We start from the raw sequence: 15,963 nt of genomic DNA, 5'->3' as shown, positions 1-15,963 counted from the left end.
GATAAGTAAGCTTTATTGTGTAGGATGGTCCGAGAGATGTAATCTGTTTTATATAAGTGCAATACTCGTGCTCGCAGGCCTAGGATAGTTTGTTTCCAGCGTCTTATGTCTTCTTGAGTCGCTGCGCTTGTTTGCATGCATATCATGCGTGTTTCCGAGTCGTGTCCCTATGCTGTGGGCGCGCACTCAAACCGTTGTTTAGGTTTAGAACAGGAAATCTAATTCACTTAGACACAGGCAGAGGACTGGCAGAGTACAGGTGAGCTACAGGGGCGGAGGTAGCGGTGATAAGTTAGGGGAGCGGTAGCAGGCCTGCTTCTTTCGTACAACACCATTAGGCTGACGGTGAATTTTTGCCAGCGTCGGGGACGGGGGTGTGTGGGGGGGGGGGGGGGGCAGATGGCTTCCCTGACTGTCGCCACATATGCGCGTGCGCGCGTGTGCCCGTTTCGACCAGCTGTCTGACCCCTGTGTCCGCATCGGTGTCGTCGCGAGACCTGAGAAGCCACACTGCGTGGCGCTGGCGCCGCCGCTGGCACTGACGCCGACACGCCGTCGTCAGGAGGCGGACGTGCTGGACGAGGCGCTGGACACGGCCGCCTCCTGGTGCCGCCACGGCGAGACCAAGCTGCCGCTGGCGCAGGCGGGCGTGGCCGACGCCCTCTGCCGGCTGCTGCCGACCAAGCAGGCGCCGGCCGACGCACGTAGCCTACTGGTAGAGCTGCTGAGCGGCGACGAGGCGATGGCGGCTGTGTACCGGCGGGGCGAGGGGGCCGTCTACCGCGCCGTCCGCCGCTGGCTGGCCGCCGCCGACCAGCCGACCGCCGACGAGGAGCTCGTGGCGTGCGCGTGCCACGCGCTCGGCAACTTCGCGACGAACGGTTAGGTTGGGGGAGGGCATGGGGGAGGGAGGAGATCTTAATCCATTTGGAACGCGTGTAGACATGGGCGGAGATGTGGCGCACCTTTGGAAGCTCTCGTTGTGGGCCTTCAGCCTTGTGGTAAGTTGGCGACTCACAATTTAATCGGCTCTGCTCTCGGAAAGCGAGGGACTAAAACTGCTAGTGACGCCAAACTGGTACATCTGGTGTGTGTTGCAGGAATCGGAATCAACAAAAGGGCTGATTGATCTATTTCCGGCGGTTTCACCACTTTACATCACTAACCACACTTGACAACTAACAGGCACATCATAGTAACAATGATATACATTGCTCGCTCGAATCAGAACATTACGAACACGAAAGCATCACGTAGCCAGACTATCGACTGCGCGCCACTTACGCGCTTGTCGGGCCAGGTTAGGAGATGCGTCTCCTCAGACGTTACCCACTACTTGCGCCCGACCGAACAAGGTTGTTGGCCAGCGTCACAGTGACATACACAGCGTGACAGTGTGACACACACAGCGTCACAGTGACGGCCGCAGACGGGGGCGCTATACGCTATAAGCGCTACGTCCGTGGACCTGGCCAGCTTTGTTTGCGCTGCGCGGCGTGCCGTCAGCGTTTCGGGGGCTGTTCGCCACTGTTGCCACACTTCGCACCGCCGCAATCTCGGGGCGTGTTCACATGATGAGTCGCCAGGCAACTCCAACAGCAGTATGGAATACTCGCATGGGGGAAATTCTTCCTTAGACGCACCTCGGGATGCAGGCACGACTACAGGTCGTGTTCCAAGCTGCGAAAGATCGCTGTATGCTCCATCAGACCGCGTTGGTGTCGTCCCCCTGGCGACCGGAGACGCTCCCGGCTCGCCCCAAGCTGCCTAATCCTCCCCTCCTCTACACCGGCCGGCGGCGGTCACTTTTTCCTGCCGTGCTGTCGCTTGTGCGGGAGCGAGCGGCTGCGGATGCGCGCCCGGCCGGCCGCTGGCGCCGTCACCTCCCCGGCAGACGGCGCGTCGCCGGTGCCTGCCGTGGCGCCGCTGGACGTGCGCTCGTCGGACGAGCACGAGCCGTCGGCGCCAGGCGAGCGGCAGTCGCCGAGCCCGACAAGCCGCGGCACGGGCGGCGGCTCGTCCGCGCTCGCCACGTACCCGTGTCGGCAGGCAGCACGGAGCACGTGGCGGCACGCTGTCTGCGTGCCGGCCGAGCAGGCGCCGCACTCGCCGCAGGCCGACTCCGGCTCCACCTGCATGTGGTTGAGCTGGTCGAGCAGCTCGGCGAAGCTGGCGGCGGCGGCGGCGGCGACCGGCTCGGCGCGGCGGCGCGCCGGACTCCAGGCGCGCTGCGACAGCCGCAGCTTGTCCAGGTCGTCGGGCAGCGACGGACCGCGCTGCGCCGCCGCCAGCCGCGCCTCCAGCTGGCGCTGGCGCTCCTGCGCCTCGGCGCGCTCCCGGCCCAGGTGCGCGATGTAGCGCGCCGCCAGCTGCAGCTTGTAGCGTAGCTCGCGCACGGTGGCCGGGTCGCCGGCGGCGTCGGCAGGCTGCATGACGTCCGTCTCGCCGCCGGCCTCTAGCAGGCTGCGCAGGTAGGCCGTCTCCTGGCGCAGGAACTGGGTGCTGTGCGCGGCGGCGCGGTGACGCGCCAGCTCGCTCTGCACGCCGCGCACCGTCTCGCACTGCGCCTCAATGGTCTCGTTCAGCTTGGCGTTGGTGAGCAGAAGCTGCTGGATCTGCAGTGCGCGCGCGTCGTCGGCCGTCGAGCAGCTGGAGCAGTGCGGCGAGGCGGCCTCGCGGCGCGCGCGCTCGTGCTCCAGCTCGTCGCGCAGCCGGCGCAGCAGACCGAGTAACCGCGCGTTCTCGCGCTCCAGCTGCGCGCCGGCCGCGGCGGCGACCGGCTCCGGCTCGGGCGCCGCGCGCAGCCGGTCGCGCTCGGCAGTGACGCGCTCGGCGTAGTCGCGCAGCTTGGCGCAGGCGGCCTGCCACTGCGCCAGCAGGCGGCGCGTCTCCTCAAGCTGCGCGGCGGCGGCGGCGGCGTCGCGCGCCGGCCGGCCGCTGGACAGCTCGCTGAGCTGCAGCGCCTGTCGCTCTGTCTGGCCGCGCAGCTCGGCCAGGCTGAGGTCGCGCGCCGCCAGCAGCTGCGCCGCCTCGCGCCGCTCCTCGGCGCGCTCGCGGCGCGCCTCGGTCGCCTGCGCCGCCTGCTGCTCCAGCTCGCCGCGCAGCCGCTGCGCCTCCGTCTGCGCGCCGGCTGCCTGCTGTGCCGCCTGGCGCGCGCGCTCCTCGCCGGAGCGCACGAGCGCCAGGAGTCGCTCCTGCTCGACGGCATGCGAGCGCTCCAGCTCGTCGACAGTGGCAGCCGACGTCTGCTGCAGCTCGCAGTAGCGCTCCTTCCAATCCGTCTCAAGCGTCTTGATGCCCTGCACCAGGAAGCTGATCTTCTTGGTCTTGTCGGCCAGCTTGCTCTCCAGCTCGCTTCGCGAGGCATTCCACTCCGTCTCCAGCTTGCGTGTGCGCTCCTGCTGCTCATGCAGCGCCGCCTTCTCGGCCTTTAGCTCGATCTCGGTCGTCTCCTTCGCCTCCTTGACGTTGTTGAGCTCGGCGCGGACCAGGTCGAGCGCGCTCTCCTCCTCCTTGAGGTAGCCCTGGATCTTGCCGACGCTGACCTTCATCTGCAGCTCGGCGTTGGCGGAGCGCTCGCGCTCCTCCTCTGCGTGCTGCAGTCTCTTGGTTAGCCACTCGCTGGACCTGCGCGCCGTCTGCAACTCCTTTTCCAGCGCGCGGTTCTTGTGCGCCAGCTCCTCGTTCTCCTCGCGCAGCTTCTGCGCCGCTCGTTCCACGGCCTCCTGCTTGGCGATGATGTCAGTCAGCTTAGCCTGCAGCGACTCCTTCTCCTGCGCCGCCTGCCGCCCGGCGGCCTGCCCCTTCTCCAGCTGCTGCTGCAGCGCCTCCACGTCCTGGCGGCGCGCACCGGTGTCGCGCAGCTGCTCCTCCAGCTGTCGCTTGTGCTGCGTCATCTCCTCCACGGTGCGCTGGAAGCGGCGCCGCTCCTGCTGCAGCGACTGCTCTCGGCCCTGCACGGCGTCCTCCAGTCCGCGGATGCGCAGCTCCTGGAGCGTGCGCCACTCCTGCTCCTTGCGGCGCGCCACCTCGGCCAGATCGCTGAGCGACTGACGCGCCGCCGCCATCTCTGTGAAGCACGCCTCGCTGTTGCGTCCCTTCTCCGGCGACCCGTTGGGCGTCAGCTTGCTGAACTCCTCGCGGCTGAGCGCGCCGTCCAGGCCGGGCACGATGAAAAACTGGTCCGACTGGTCGATGAGGTGGGTGGAAGAGGATTGTGCCAAGCTGATAAAGGAGGACGTCCGTGGCACGCTGACGTCGCTGGCCGTCGTCGTCGGCTTCCGCAGTTCGAAGTCCTGAGGTGTTTTGAGACTCACGGGGCCCATGTCCTGACGCCGTCGTAACGGACTTCGTTGCTTTTTCATTAGAGGTTATTTTTGATGGCTGTTTGCGGCAGCATTCCGGTCGTACTATGCATACCACTGGGAATTACAGTTAAATATCTTATGATTTCGAGGGTTTTTTTTATTGAGTAAGGACGTCATGTGGTGAAAGCCAAGGGCGACATTCACGGAAATTTGGTCGTGGCTTTCTGTGAAATCTGAAAGTGCAATATTCCGTGGTGATGTTTCGTCGGGCATCCTCCGATTGCGGAGATTATAATGGCCCTTTCAAACATGTTATGCACGCTATCGGTGATAATCAGCATTGCTTAAGACATAGTAAAGTTGGTGCAGCTGTGGCGTAGCATTTCGGGATGTTAATCTCTTACTGCGCGTCCGCCAGTCCCGTGTTTTCTTCCAAACCGGGAAAGGTGACAAAGTCACCATGGCGACCCACACCGGCGCATAAAGCTATTCTCCGCAAACCGGAAATCGAAGTTTATTTGGCTCAGTGTTTGCACAGCTTCATATGTTTTTTAATAATTATTTTTACCTTTCTGCAATGTGTTATGCTTTCAATGCCCGCTTAGCGTACTTGTAGGCCCTGACGCCGGCAGGGGTGGTAGGCGGAGGGCACATGCCACCCCCTTATATCCTGATTGCAGGTTCCGAAGGGCTGACCGTAGATTTATTTGATTTATTGTATGGAGTTTGACGCTGCTTCATTCGGTGAATATAGTTCAAAATACCATCAGAAATGCATTTTCAAGTACCTTCTCGGGCTCCTCTCTCAGTTAGATAAAAATGACACGAAAGAAATTGCGCCCCCTCGAAGTCAATTGGGTCAGATCCGGTGATTTTTTGTGGGAGGTCAGGGGCTCTTTGTAAAGCCCTATTTCCGCCCTCCTTGCCAAGACTCTGGCTCCTCCCCTGCTTTTAGGCGATTGACATTTTTAATGGACATTTGAAACCTCTCATGATGTGCCTGAATATAGTTAAGTAAACCCATATAATGGCGTTTGTTCCATCCACCCTTCATGATCTCATGACCTGATTCACGCCTCGCTTGTCCTCCCGTCCAGCCGCCGGTGCACCCTTTCCACATGGCCGATATCAGCCATGGTTGGGTACCATCAAGTAAACCCTGACTTGATTTTCCTCTAACCACCAGGCCATACCGGTTAGGTGGGGTCTCCGAATAGTTGTAGAGGCAAGCGCAGTTTGTGCCTTATTTCTCTCCATGACGTGTGGGAGCGTTGATGTTAAACTTGCCACCATCTTCTCCAAACGCCGCCCACGCCCCATCCCTCACAGCCCGATGTCGTTTCAGATGACCACGCCCTTGCGATGGTTCGCGCCGGGGTGCACCGTGACCTGGTGACCCCGCTGACCTCGGACAGCATTCGGCTGCAGATGGCCGCCCTCAGTCTTCTGCGCAACCTCAGCCTGCCGGCGGAAAACAAAATGGCGCTGCTGGAGGCCGGTCTGCTGGGCACGCTGCTCGGACTTTGTGTGGTCGAGCAGCCGGTGCTGTTCAAGGTCAGTACAAGAAGACCACGGCTCGCCTCGGGTCAACGCTGCGGAGGCATTCCATGTTGTGGTTGCTTTTTCTACCCACACGATTTTTCGAGACGCGCGAGTATGAAATAGGAAACATTGTTCGTGCACCTTCAGACATAGCCGTCTTACTTGGCTGGAGTTCTGGGGAAAGAAAAGAAGAAAGGAAATACTGATGAAGTGGAAGAGTGCTGGCCAAAGAGGCAAGACTACTCACTATGCGGCAGTTCGTTTCCCGTGACCGGTAACGTCACCTGATGGCGAGCAGGTTCCTGGCGCATTAATCCGCCTTATACTTACCATAACTGGAGCGAAAGAAAGTATGTAGATTGCTTGTGGCGATGGCCACAAAGCCATCTGGCATGCTTTGATAGACACTTGGTGTCTGGTGGTGCGCCAGAAATCCTTTGGGTTTTCTCTAGATTAACATTTTGACCGTTTTAGAACAAAATAGCTTCGATATTTAAGTGGAACAGTTCACGCCGTTTGTGTACACATTTGGGGAACATATGAAGCCGCTGCCACTTCCAACCACTTTTCTTTGCCAGGGTCGGGGTAGTGACATTGGCCTCACGAGCTTCTTATCAAGAATTATTGTGATGTGGTATGCCAAGGACCTCACAGTTCCGTCTTCTCCGGCGCGGCCGTCAGTGTATTGTTGCAATCTCGCAATACTGGGCCGTGAGTACGCTTTGCTCCCCCCCTCCCCATGAACTGGTTCGAGCCATCCAGATTGGCCTGTACTGCTGCTCACTGGCACTCATCCGATGTGACGTGAGAGCCACCCCTCACCCCGGCCCCTGCCACACTGCTCCAGCGCACGCGGTTTAGATTACTCGCTTCCTGTGAAACAACAGTGCAATATCAAGTGGGAGACACGTTCACCGGACCAAGGTTAAAACGTTGCATTAATCTTACGCCATGATCAGCCCCAGTGCATTATGGCGGAGAATAGTTGGTTTGGTGCGTCAGCGCCGGCTAACCACCCTAGGAGTGAAATCAGCCAGCTGATTGTTTGGCACGCGATGTGAGAACCTGAGGAACTGCCATGTTGACAATGATGCTAAAACAATGCCCCCAAAATTAAGTTTTACGGTGTGAACCTACTTTTTCGAAAAGAACTTGTGTGAAAGGCAAGGAACTGTCAATAGAGATGCCATGCGAATTAGAGGGAGGCGCTGCAGCTTTCTGGGCAGTGAATAACAAATTATTTCGGGGCGGGCTTAATCAAAGCATGTACCTTGATGAGGTAAGCACAGTTTCTGGGAGATCAAGCCGTTAGCTAAGCAGGAGGTCCACTTGGCACAATGTCTCCACGGCTCGCACCTGTGAGGGCTTGAACGAACTTTTGTACCAAAAATTTTCTTCAGTCTGGCGAGACTATTTTGTACCAGTTACAGACGAATGAAATGAGGAAACTTTTGTGGTGGGCTGGACCCATTCATTCTCCCAGAGTTGTATTTTTTAGATCAACGTCCACGCCGGAAATTCAGAGCGCGTTAGTGCTTCTATGCATTTTTCCCGATCCGCACACCATCCATTTACTGTTCTGGCTGTAATGTGTCAGGCCAGACGCTGCTATGCAGCTGTAGGACACAAGTGGGCTCGCCCCCTGGATCGTGCAGTCCAGCTCACCATCTTCACGGCTCTTTCCGCACCAAGTTTTTACAGGAACCTTTACAGATTGAACGATTACTTTATTGGAAACTCACGTAAATCTCACCAGCCTCAATGCCCGCCCTCCACACTCCGCATTCCAGCCAACCATACACGCATATGCTACAGCACCCACGCGCGCTACATTGCTCCGGCACAAAAGCCGACCGAGTGGCCGACCGAAAGTCGCACAATACACTGACCGCTTTTCTCGCACGCGCAGATGCGACACTAGGCCTTGCGTGGTCAGGGTCTCTGCGGCGCGTGTCAGGTGCGCGCGGCGTTTCCGGTGTTAGGACCAAACCACCCGCACCTCACAGGACATCAGTTTAGGCAACACCCGAAGCAGACAGGCGCCCAGAGCTATCACGAATTATGGCCTGCATCCCGCCCACAGACGGGCGGGGCACACCCTCGTTTCAGGGTCCGCCGTCCGGCGCGTTCGACGGCGGCGGTGCGACTTCTCCGGCCGCTGTCGGGGCGCGCGGCCGGGGCCAGCCTCCCCGCTCCTCGGCCGCCTACCCCTCGGCATACTGGCGGTACGGCTCGAGTCGCGCGAGCGTCGCCTCGTCGAGCCGCAGTCCGCGCAGGTGCGGTCCGAACGTGGCCGCCAGCCGGAAGAGGGCGGTGGTGGTGGCCGCGCGCAGCGCCGCCGCCACGCGCGTCACCGCCGCGCCGCGGCCGGAGCATGCGCCGCCCGGCCGGCGCGCGCGCTCCAACGCTGTGGCCAGCTCCAGCAGCGCGCGCAGTAGGTCGGCCAGATGGCGCTGCGCCACCCCGTAGCGGTCCTCGGTGTAGGACGCGTCGGCCAGGCCGGCCAGACCGGTCACCGCCCAGACGACCGGCCGGCCGCCGGCGAGCGCGGCGCTGACACGAGCGTCCGGCGCCTCGGCCAGCAACGCGCCCAGCAGCGGGCGCCGCGCCGCCCAACTCCGTAGCCGCGCCGCCGCCGCCGCCCACATGGGCTGCGGGCGCGGCGCCGGCGGCCGCACGCCGCCGCCGCCGCCGGCCAGGTTGCGTAGGTTGGAGAAGTCGGGCCGGGCCGCGGCGGCGGCCGGCGCCGCCTTGTTGTTGTTGTCGGCCGGCGAGAGCGCGGCCTCCAGCTGCAGTGTGAGGCCGGTGATCTGGGCCAGGGCGGCGGCCGCCAGCTGGTTCCAGACGTACGGGTGGCCGCCAGGCTGGCTGAGCCGGAAGGCAGCGCCGCGCCGCTCCGCGCTGGCCCGCGCCAGCTCAGCCAGGTCGAGGAAGGCCAGACTGTGCAGCAGCGGCGCGTCGGCCGCCTGGAGGGCAGCGGTCAGCACCAGCGGCCGGCTGGCCTCCATGGTGGACTGCACGTCCAGTGACAGCAAGTCGGTGTGGCACACTTCAAACACGGATAAGCCGTGTGGAAGACAAATGTTGCCAGGCTTCCGAGAATGAAGGCATTCAGGAAGAGATGTATGTTCAGAAGGCCAAGGAATGAGTCCACAGGGATTCCTTCCCTCACAGCATCTAGGTTGCTGGTGAGGAAGTTGCACAGCCATCCACCCCTAAAGAAGTAGAAGAGGTAAAACCACTTCATGACGTGCAGGTTGTCTACCATCGCTCGCCATGCATTGACCTGCAGTGCAGTCTGTATTCTTTCTGAAAATCTTTGCTGAATGATGGGAAAGCTGACCAGCTTTTTGTTGCCCAAAAAGTAACTTGTGCTCAGAAATATGCTGCTGAAGCCAGCTTGACATACAAGGAACAAATGCCACTCATTAACACACTTCACATCTTGACTGCCCCAACATGTTTCAAACAAGTTTGCAATTTGTCTTGATCCAAACAGGCCTAGGTAGCTTCGCATCATAAAAGTTGAGATAACCACAAAGCTTGCGATAGTCCCAGCCACATTCATGCTTGCAAGATGTGACATTCGATGGAGCCAGCTGGGAAATGTGGTTGGTTTCACTGAATACCAAGCGGCATGAATGAACCCAGCTGCACAGGTAAGGCCAACCATAATCAACCAATAAATCCATGATGATGGATGTGTAAGTGACCACCAATGGCTAGGAATGCTGGACAATGATGTGTTGATAAGAGCCAGGGGTATCACAGCCGCACAGTATGCGGCTAAATGGCACAGAATGACACATGCCAATGCCTTAGCACACCTCGGCTTGTAGATGCCGGTCTTAAATTCTTGTATGGCTCCTTGGGGAGTAGCCCCCATAGGTGCTGATCCAAAAGACAAGTAAACCGACACAACAACTCCTGCTTAAGTCCTAATCAGATCTTGCTCTTCTCTGTCTGCTTCCCAATGCCTGACACAATCCGAGACGTCTCAAATCATCCCCGAATGCGGCTGACAAACTACAGCAACCACTCCACAACGCACACGTCTCCGCGCGCTCCCACACACGTCGCACGCCGGCGCCGGAAATCTTTCTTTCCTGCGCCATAACTGCCGCAAGTACTTGCTTTTGAAATAGAGATGGGTGCATGACAATGGCGGTAGCTTATTTTTGGAGCAACACTATTTTAACGGTGTCCACGATTGTAGCGATTGTGCCGTGTTCCATATGTTGGAGCAGAAACAGCGAAAGTGGCATGGGGAAATGCGTAGTTTCGCAACACGAGTCAGGGGAGGGGCGGGGAACAGTGAAAAATGACCCAGCCTTCCCGCAAAGCATGCTAACAAGCAGGTTTCTACCCGAATTTCGCTCACTTTTTCCCAAAGATGGGGCTGAGGCCTGAGTTTGGGGGTGAGGGCGGGGCTGAACCCCGAACGGAATAGAGAACTACACCCCTGGGCAGGAGCGGAGTTTCACTAAATGTGTTGAAGGGGGGAGGGGATGTGCATTAAGAAAATGACATAACGTGCGCCCAAAGTAGTCGGCGAATGGGTTTCTCCCGGGAATTTGCCCACTTTCTCCTCAAAGATGCGCATTGGAGGGGGGTGAGGCTGCCGCCCTAATTGGCGGAAGTGGGTTGCTGAAACACTTATTGAACAGGCCACTGTATACTGGGACTGCGGGGTGGGTCGTAGCAACAAAGTTTCGTTCTTTTGTGAAGCTTTGACATTGGCCCTGTGAACATGGGCTGGGAAGAAATAACAAAAATTGCTCACTTGCTGTCACCCTCCCGCACCACCATATTGGGAGAGCTTCCCTCGTCGTTGGGGAGTTAACATGACACAGGATATTCAAAAGGAGCGACGCGGTCCCGGCCTCCGGCAGGGGACATTGCACTGCTCTATGGAGCAGCAAAAGCGGACCATCTTATCTCTTTATCTTTTCTGGGACCTTCAGATGATACGTATCGTTGCCCTGTAATGAGCGATTTGAGATAAGGCGCTCTGTGTGATGTGCTTGTTTGATATCGATACATTATGATTATGATTATGTCGGTACTTTGTTCCAGTACTGATGCTGCGGTATTGGAAACGTATGTGCAACTGGTGTGTCCGTCGCGACAGCCAGAATTTGTGCCTTTTCACGGAGTGATTCCATCGCCGATGTGACCGCCCCCACGAGGGTAGGTAAAATTGGACCGAATGTCAGCCCTGATGGTATGCATCATGCGAGTACCTCGATTAGCGCTAGGCCAGGCCAGGTTTGGTTCCCCGGCTGGCTTCTCCCGATCCGTCGCCAACGGCCAGGCTTGTGTCGCCGAACGGACTCCGGTGCCGAAGCGGAATGGTCTGCGTCACTGAATTTCCCCACACAGTGATGCATGATTTTGTATTCAACGCGAGTGGTGGCGAGTCGCAAATGCTGTGCTCAGGGTCAGATTCCCTTGTTGATTCGCTGCTGCTCATGCTTGTGGCGTTCATGGAGTGGTTTCGGTGACGAAAGCTACAACCCACACAAATGTAGATTGGACCGAGCATCGACTGTGGGTTAGGAGCAAGCTGCGAATATCTGGCAGTGGAGCTAGATGACACGGTAGCTGGGCGCGGTAGCAAGGCCGGTTGTTGCCTTTTCGAAACTTTGGGAGCATTGCTCGGTCCACCTTCCCCCAACCGTCGGTACACCGCATGAAATGAATTTTTCTGCTTTACTCAAGAGATAATGCTCACATGATCGCAAAATCATGTATTTCCGTTACCTCAAGCATCGTTCAATGACCTTGGCAAACATAAATAGTTGGAACGGGACATGCAGCATACTCCCTCTCCCCCCCCCCCCCCCCCCCCCCCCCAGCTCCACTCTTACCATTCCGCTTCCGTAACGAGCCGGCCGTCTCGTGTTGCAGTATTACGGCACGCTGCGGCTACTGGCGGGCGACAGTGGCGCCGCTTGTGGCGAGCTGGCGAGTCGGCCGGGCCTGCTGCGCCAGCTGGCGGCGGACGGGTGCCGGGACGGTCCTTACGGGGTACAGCACGAGGCGGCCCGCCTGCTGGCCAGAGTCGTCCGCACGGCCAGGTACGACACGGACCGCAGCCGGGTAGGAAGCACGAACTGGTATGGCACGGGACAGCCAGGTACGTCACGGCCTGGGGTCAGATAAGACACGGAGTGGTACGGCGCGGGACGGCTAGGCACGACACGCTCTGGAACCAGTCAGGAGACACGGCGGGAGTGGGCACAACGCGGCTATGTCTGAGACGCTGCAGTCAGGCACTGCTCCACCAGGTACCACCTGGTCTACTACGACTCGCTTCAGCTGTGCACGACGCGCTACGAGTAAGTGCGACGCGCCTTGTTATGACACGTCCTTGGCGCGGCTCGTCACGCCGCGGATGTGTGCGCGACGGCTCGTTACAACGCGGATGTGTGCGCGACGGCTCGTTACAACGCGGATGTGTGCGCGACGGCTCGTTACAACGCTCTGCAGGTCGGCACAGGACATTTGGCCAAACGTGCGCAGCACACGTCAGGTAGCGTGCACGGCACAAGATGGTGTTGGTGATTCAATGTCTAGATCGAACGGTTATATTTTTTGCGATAATGTATCATTTGTAATTTAAATAGTGTGTAATTTAAGATGATAGAAACACGTTGTGGTGTCCATCGCAGGGACCGCCCCAGCCAGTCTCCTCGGCCCGTCCTCTTGAGCGGTGTGAATCGTACATCCCCCGCGGGAGTTTGCTTCTTACGGGGCTCACATTTTTTTAAAGCGAAGTATGAAGCTCCGTCGCCCACCATCCTTCTGAAGCAGTGTGGTCGCGTATCTGTGCGCCTGACCCGCGTCACCCGCGTGACCCGGCAGGAGTGAGGAGGCCTGCCGCTGTATGAGACGTGCGCTCGACCCGCGTGACCCGCGTGACCCGGCAGGAGCGAGGTGGCGTCACGCGCTGTGATCGAGGCCGACGGACACGGCAGCCTGGTGCGCCTGCTGCAGTCGGACAGCGCCATCATGGTCAACGAGGCCATCATGGCGCTGTGTCTCACCGCGCCGCACACGCCGCCGCAGCTGATTCTCAGGTAACACACCTTGCCAGGCCCGCCGCGTACATGACGTCACTGTTCCACGCTCCGCGTCGGCCGAGCGACGACGCGGAGCGGATGACGAACTAAAGACATAGCACCTGTCGTCTCGCGGGCAGCTTCGCGCCCCGCCTGGCTCCGGGGTTGGATGACGGTGGATCTGTGCACGAGTGCGGATCCAATGCACTAAATCAGCACGGGCGCCGTGGAAGGTGACACCGGATCGTCTGTGCCCGTGTCCCCTGAGGCTTCGCCGCAGGCGTTAGCGACACGTTTGCCAAACGTCGTCTTGCGTGCTCTCACGGCTCCCACGTGCAGGGACGGGTTGACTCTGCTATGTCGCGCCGTTCCAGCTCGGAGTTTGTGCCGGCGCTGAGTCGAGTCATGACTCAGGACTCGTTCCCGGTCCAGGTCAGGGAGAACGCCGTCACACTGCTGCAGCTGCTCAGGTCAAAAGGTCAGATGTTCGGGCACGCCTTGAGCTCTGTCAGGGTCAACTGTGGTGCTGTTGTCGCCTGGAACTGACATTCGCTGATATGGTGCATTCACCGTTAAACTGGGTGCGTTTTTCGTTGAATTGCTGATTGGTTTTGAAGGGTTTACGATGGTCCGTACTGTTGGCTGTCCGGTAACGTGATTTAGATGGTGATGTGTTGCTTTACTGCCCCCTAGTTCAATCTTTTAGAGCCCCCCTCCCCCCCCACCACCACCCCACCCAACCTACAGGTGGAGTGGTGGGTGGGCTCGAGTCGCCCCAGGCATTCGGTTGTTGCCCCTGGCTGGGATGACCTGCAGCCGGTGGCAGCCGCCCCTCAAGATCATCTGAAGTTAGCAGGCGTGGGGGACTGTGCCGGTCATTGTGGCATGTTAACCAATCGTCACAAAATTCTGCCGTTGCACCGGAACTTCACGGTCTGGTGGTGGGGTCATGCACTGGAACTTCACCGTTAGATGGTGGGGTCATGCACAGGAACTTCACGGTCGGGTAGTGGGGTCATGTATCGCAACTTCACGGTCGGGTGGTGGGGTAATGACTCACGCAACAAGCACCGCTTACCGTTCCCTCTGATCCCATCAATCTATCCAATCGAAATTTTGCGAGCAAATTGTTTTTAAACGCGGGTCGATATTCATTACCACCGTGATCAATGCTGCGTGTACCGGGCCTTGACACGAGGTAATCTGTGCTAGTTACGATGTCTACTTTCTTCGTGGTTTCCGGTGATGTGTCGTACACTGGGGTAGTACTTTGTTCTTAAAAAGCATTTGGGAGATGGAACGAAATCCGTGTTTAGAAGGGAGCCACATGATATCTCGTGGGCCCCCACCTCAATACTTAATTTTGAAGTTGGCATATTATTAGGGTGGAGGCTAGCCCTCTCGAAGAGTTACGTACTTTCACCCCTGGACGTTCACCCGCCCAGGTGAAAAGGTGTGATATTTGGAGAGTTGTTGGCAGTTATGAAGAGAAAACACATTATCATAGTTTTCATCACCAGTGTTTTAACTTATTTCGCCTCCATTTCTTATTGCTCAATGCATCAGCGTATTGGTCCGCCTGCTGGTTGGCTGCGTGCCAAGCCAGAGGTTGTCCCGCTACATTATCGTCTGTCCCCCAAACAGTGTGTCACTTCCCCTTCACCGATCTAAAACATGCCAGAAACAACTATCCATTTCAGGTATTTCTTGTTGGCTTATGAACATTTCATACTGTGTTTTCTCGTCACATGCAGCTTCTGTTGTCTACATTAACTTGGCTTGCTGGCCGCTCCGCCCATTCGGTCGCGCTGCTGTTCCACTGCCGTGATCCTCCGTGTCCCAGCGACGTCATTGTCCGTGTTCTAGTGACGGTCACTGTATATGCCCCAGTGACATCACTGTATGTGCCCCAGTGACGCCACTGTACCGTGTCCCAGTGACGTCATTGTTTGCCCCAGTGACGTTACTGTATGTGTCCCAGTGATGTGTAGCTCGGCTCTGTTGCAGAGGACGACGCGCTGCGAGAGAGCCTGCGCCGGGTGCCCCAGCCGGACCTGAGTGGGACAGTGGACCGATAGGTGGCGCCTGCCGCGAGCCCGCGCGCTACAGCGCGGAGCATGGCCGCGCTCGAGCTCCGGCGGCTCTCGGTCCCGCCCTCGGGTGTGTGTTGAGCATCACAATCAACAAGCTCCTGGATCGCCAAGATTTTAATGGCAACACTCCAACCTTACAGGGGTCGGCGCGGCGGCGAACGTGGACGATATTTCCTGCGGGATGTCGAGGAGAGCCGGCCGGTACCAGTGCATGCCTTTGATGAGCCTTGGACTGGCGGCTGAGCAGTTTTTTTTAGTTCCCTTGCACATCGCAAGATGGCAGTACCTGTGCACACCTGACTTGGCACTCGTGTCATTGGGGCCTTACGACATGCTCAGCTGTCGAGGACTATCTGGTGTCGCCTGCCCCTCACTCCGGCAGAAAGGGCGGGTACCGCGGGGAATCGAACCCCGTACCTCTGGTGTCCCAGACATGTAGTGGCTAACGTAGACGCGGTAACAACTACACCATCGGCATCAGAGTTGTCAGACTCGCTCCCGCTCCTTGACGCACTGTTCTGTGGAGATGCCTTGTGCGTTACGCGTTGTTCGCATGGCATTTGACATTTTTCTATCTCCGTCAAGGGGCGTTACCCGCCCTCGCTCCGCTTAACGGCGTATGCTGTGTGTGACGTCATTCCATGTGCTCTGTCGTGTGTGTGACGTCATTCCATGTGTTTTGTCGTGTTGTTAAGCGGCTAACCAGATGTTGCATACATCGTGCCAAGCGTGGTTACTCTACCAGCGACCTCAGTCGAGGACTATGCACTGTCTGCTCTGTTCAGCCGTGGGCGGATCCCCCACCGCCACGGGTCGGATCATGCCACAGCAGGACCCTCAGCCTCCCAGGCCGTCCGCCATATATGCCGCCTGCGCCACTCCGCTGCCGTCGCTCTCCGGACCTCCGCCGTCGGGCCCTCTCCAGCCGGGCCGTCGCCCCCCCCCCCCCCCCTGCCG

General features: G+C 58.6%; 1 protein-coding gene across 1 annotated transcript; it reads left to right on the top strand.

The window, feature by feature from the left end:
• Positions 1 to 650: 650 nt before the first annotated feature.
• On the top strand, positions 651 to 15,956 carry vimar (visceral mesodermal armadillo-repeats). Its single transcript, XM_037213669.1, has 6 exons — positions 651 to 881; positions 5,653 to 5,861; positions 11,760 to 11,929; positions 12,782 to 12,931; positions 13,288 to 13,391; positions 14,921 to 15,956. Exons 1-6 carry the CDS (start codon positions 743 to 745, stop codon positions 14,989 to 14,991), a joined length of 843 nt encoding a protein of 280 aa, XP_037069564.1. The 5' UTR covers positions 651 to 742; the 3' UTR covers positions 14,992 to 15,956.
• Positions 15,957 to 15,963: the final 7 nt, after the last annotated feature.

The sequence above is a fragment of the Pollicipes pollicipes genome, unplaced genomic scaffold (assembly GCF_011947565.3).
Source record: "Pollicipes pollicipes isolate AB1234 unplaced genomic scaffold, Ppol_2.1 Scaffold_3216;HRSCAF=3773_pilon_pilon_pilon, whole genome shotgun sequence".
NCBI classification, from domain to species: Eukaryota; Metazoa; Arthropoda; class Thecostraca; order Pollicipedomorpha; family Pollicipedidae; genus Pollicipes; species Pollicipes pollicipes.
Note: the sequence above shows the minus strand (reverse complement) of the source record. Positions and strands in the feature narration are given on the sequence as shown.

Coding starts and splice junctions, on each gene's coding strand:
- vimar (XM_037213669.1), top strand. CDS start 743: ATGGCGGCTGTGTACCGGCGGGGCGAGGGGGCCGTCTACCGCGCCGTC. Junction 12,932..13,287: donor CCGCCGCAGCTGATTCTCAG/GTAACACACCTT, acceptor GCGCCGTTCCAG/CTCGGAGTTTGTGCCGGCGC. Junction 13,392..14,920: donor GCAGCTGCTCAGGTCAAAAG/GTCAGATGTTCG, acceptor GCTCTGTTGCAG/AGGACGACGCGCTGCGAGAG.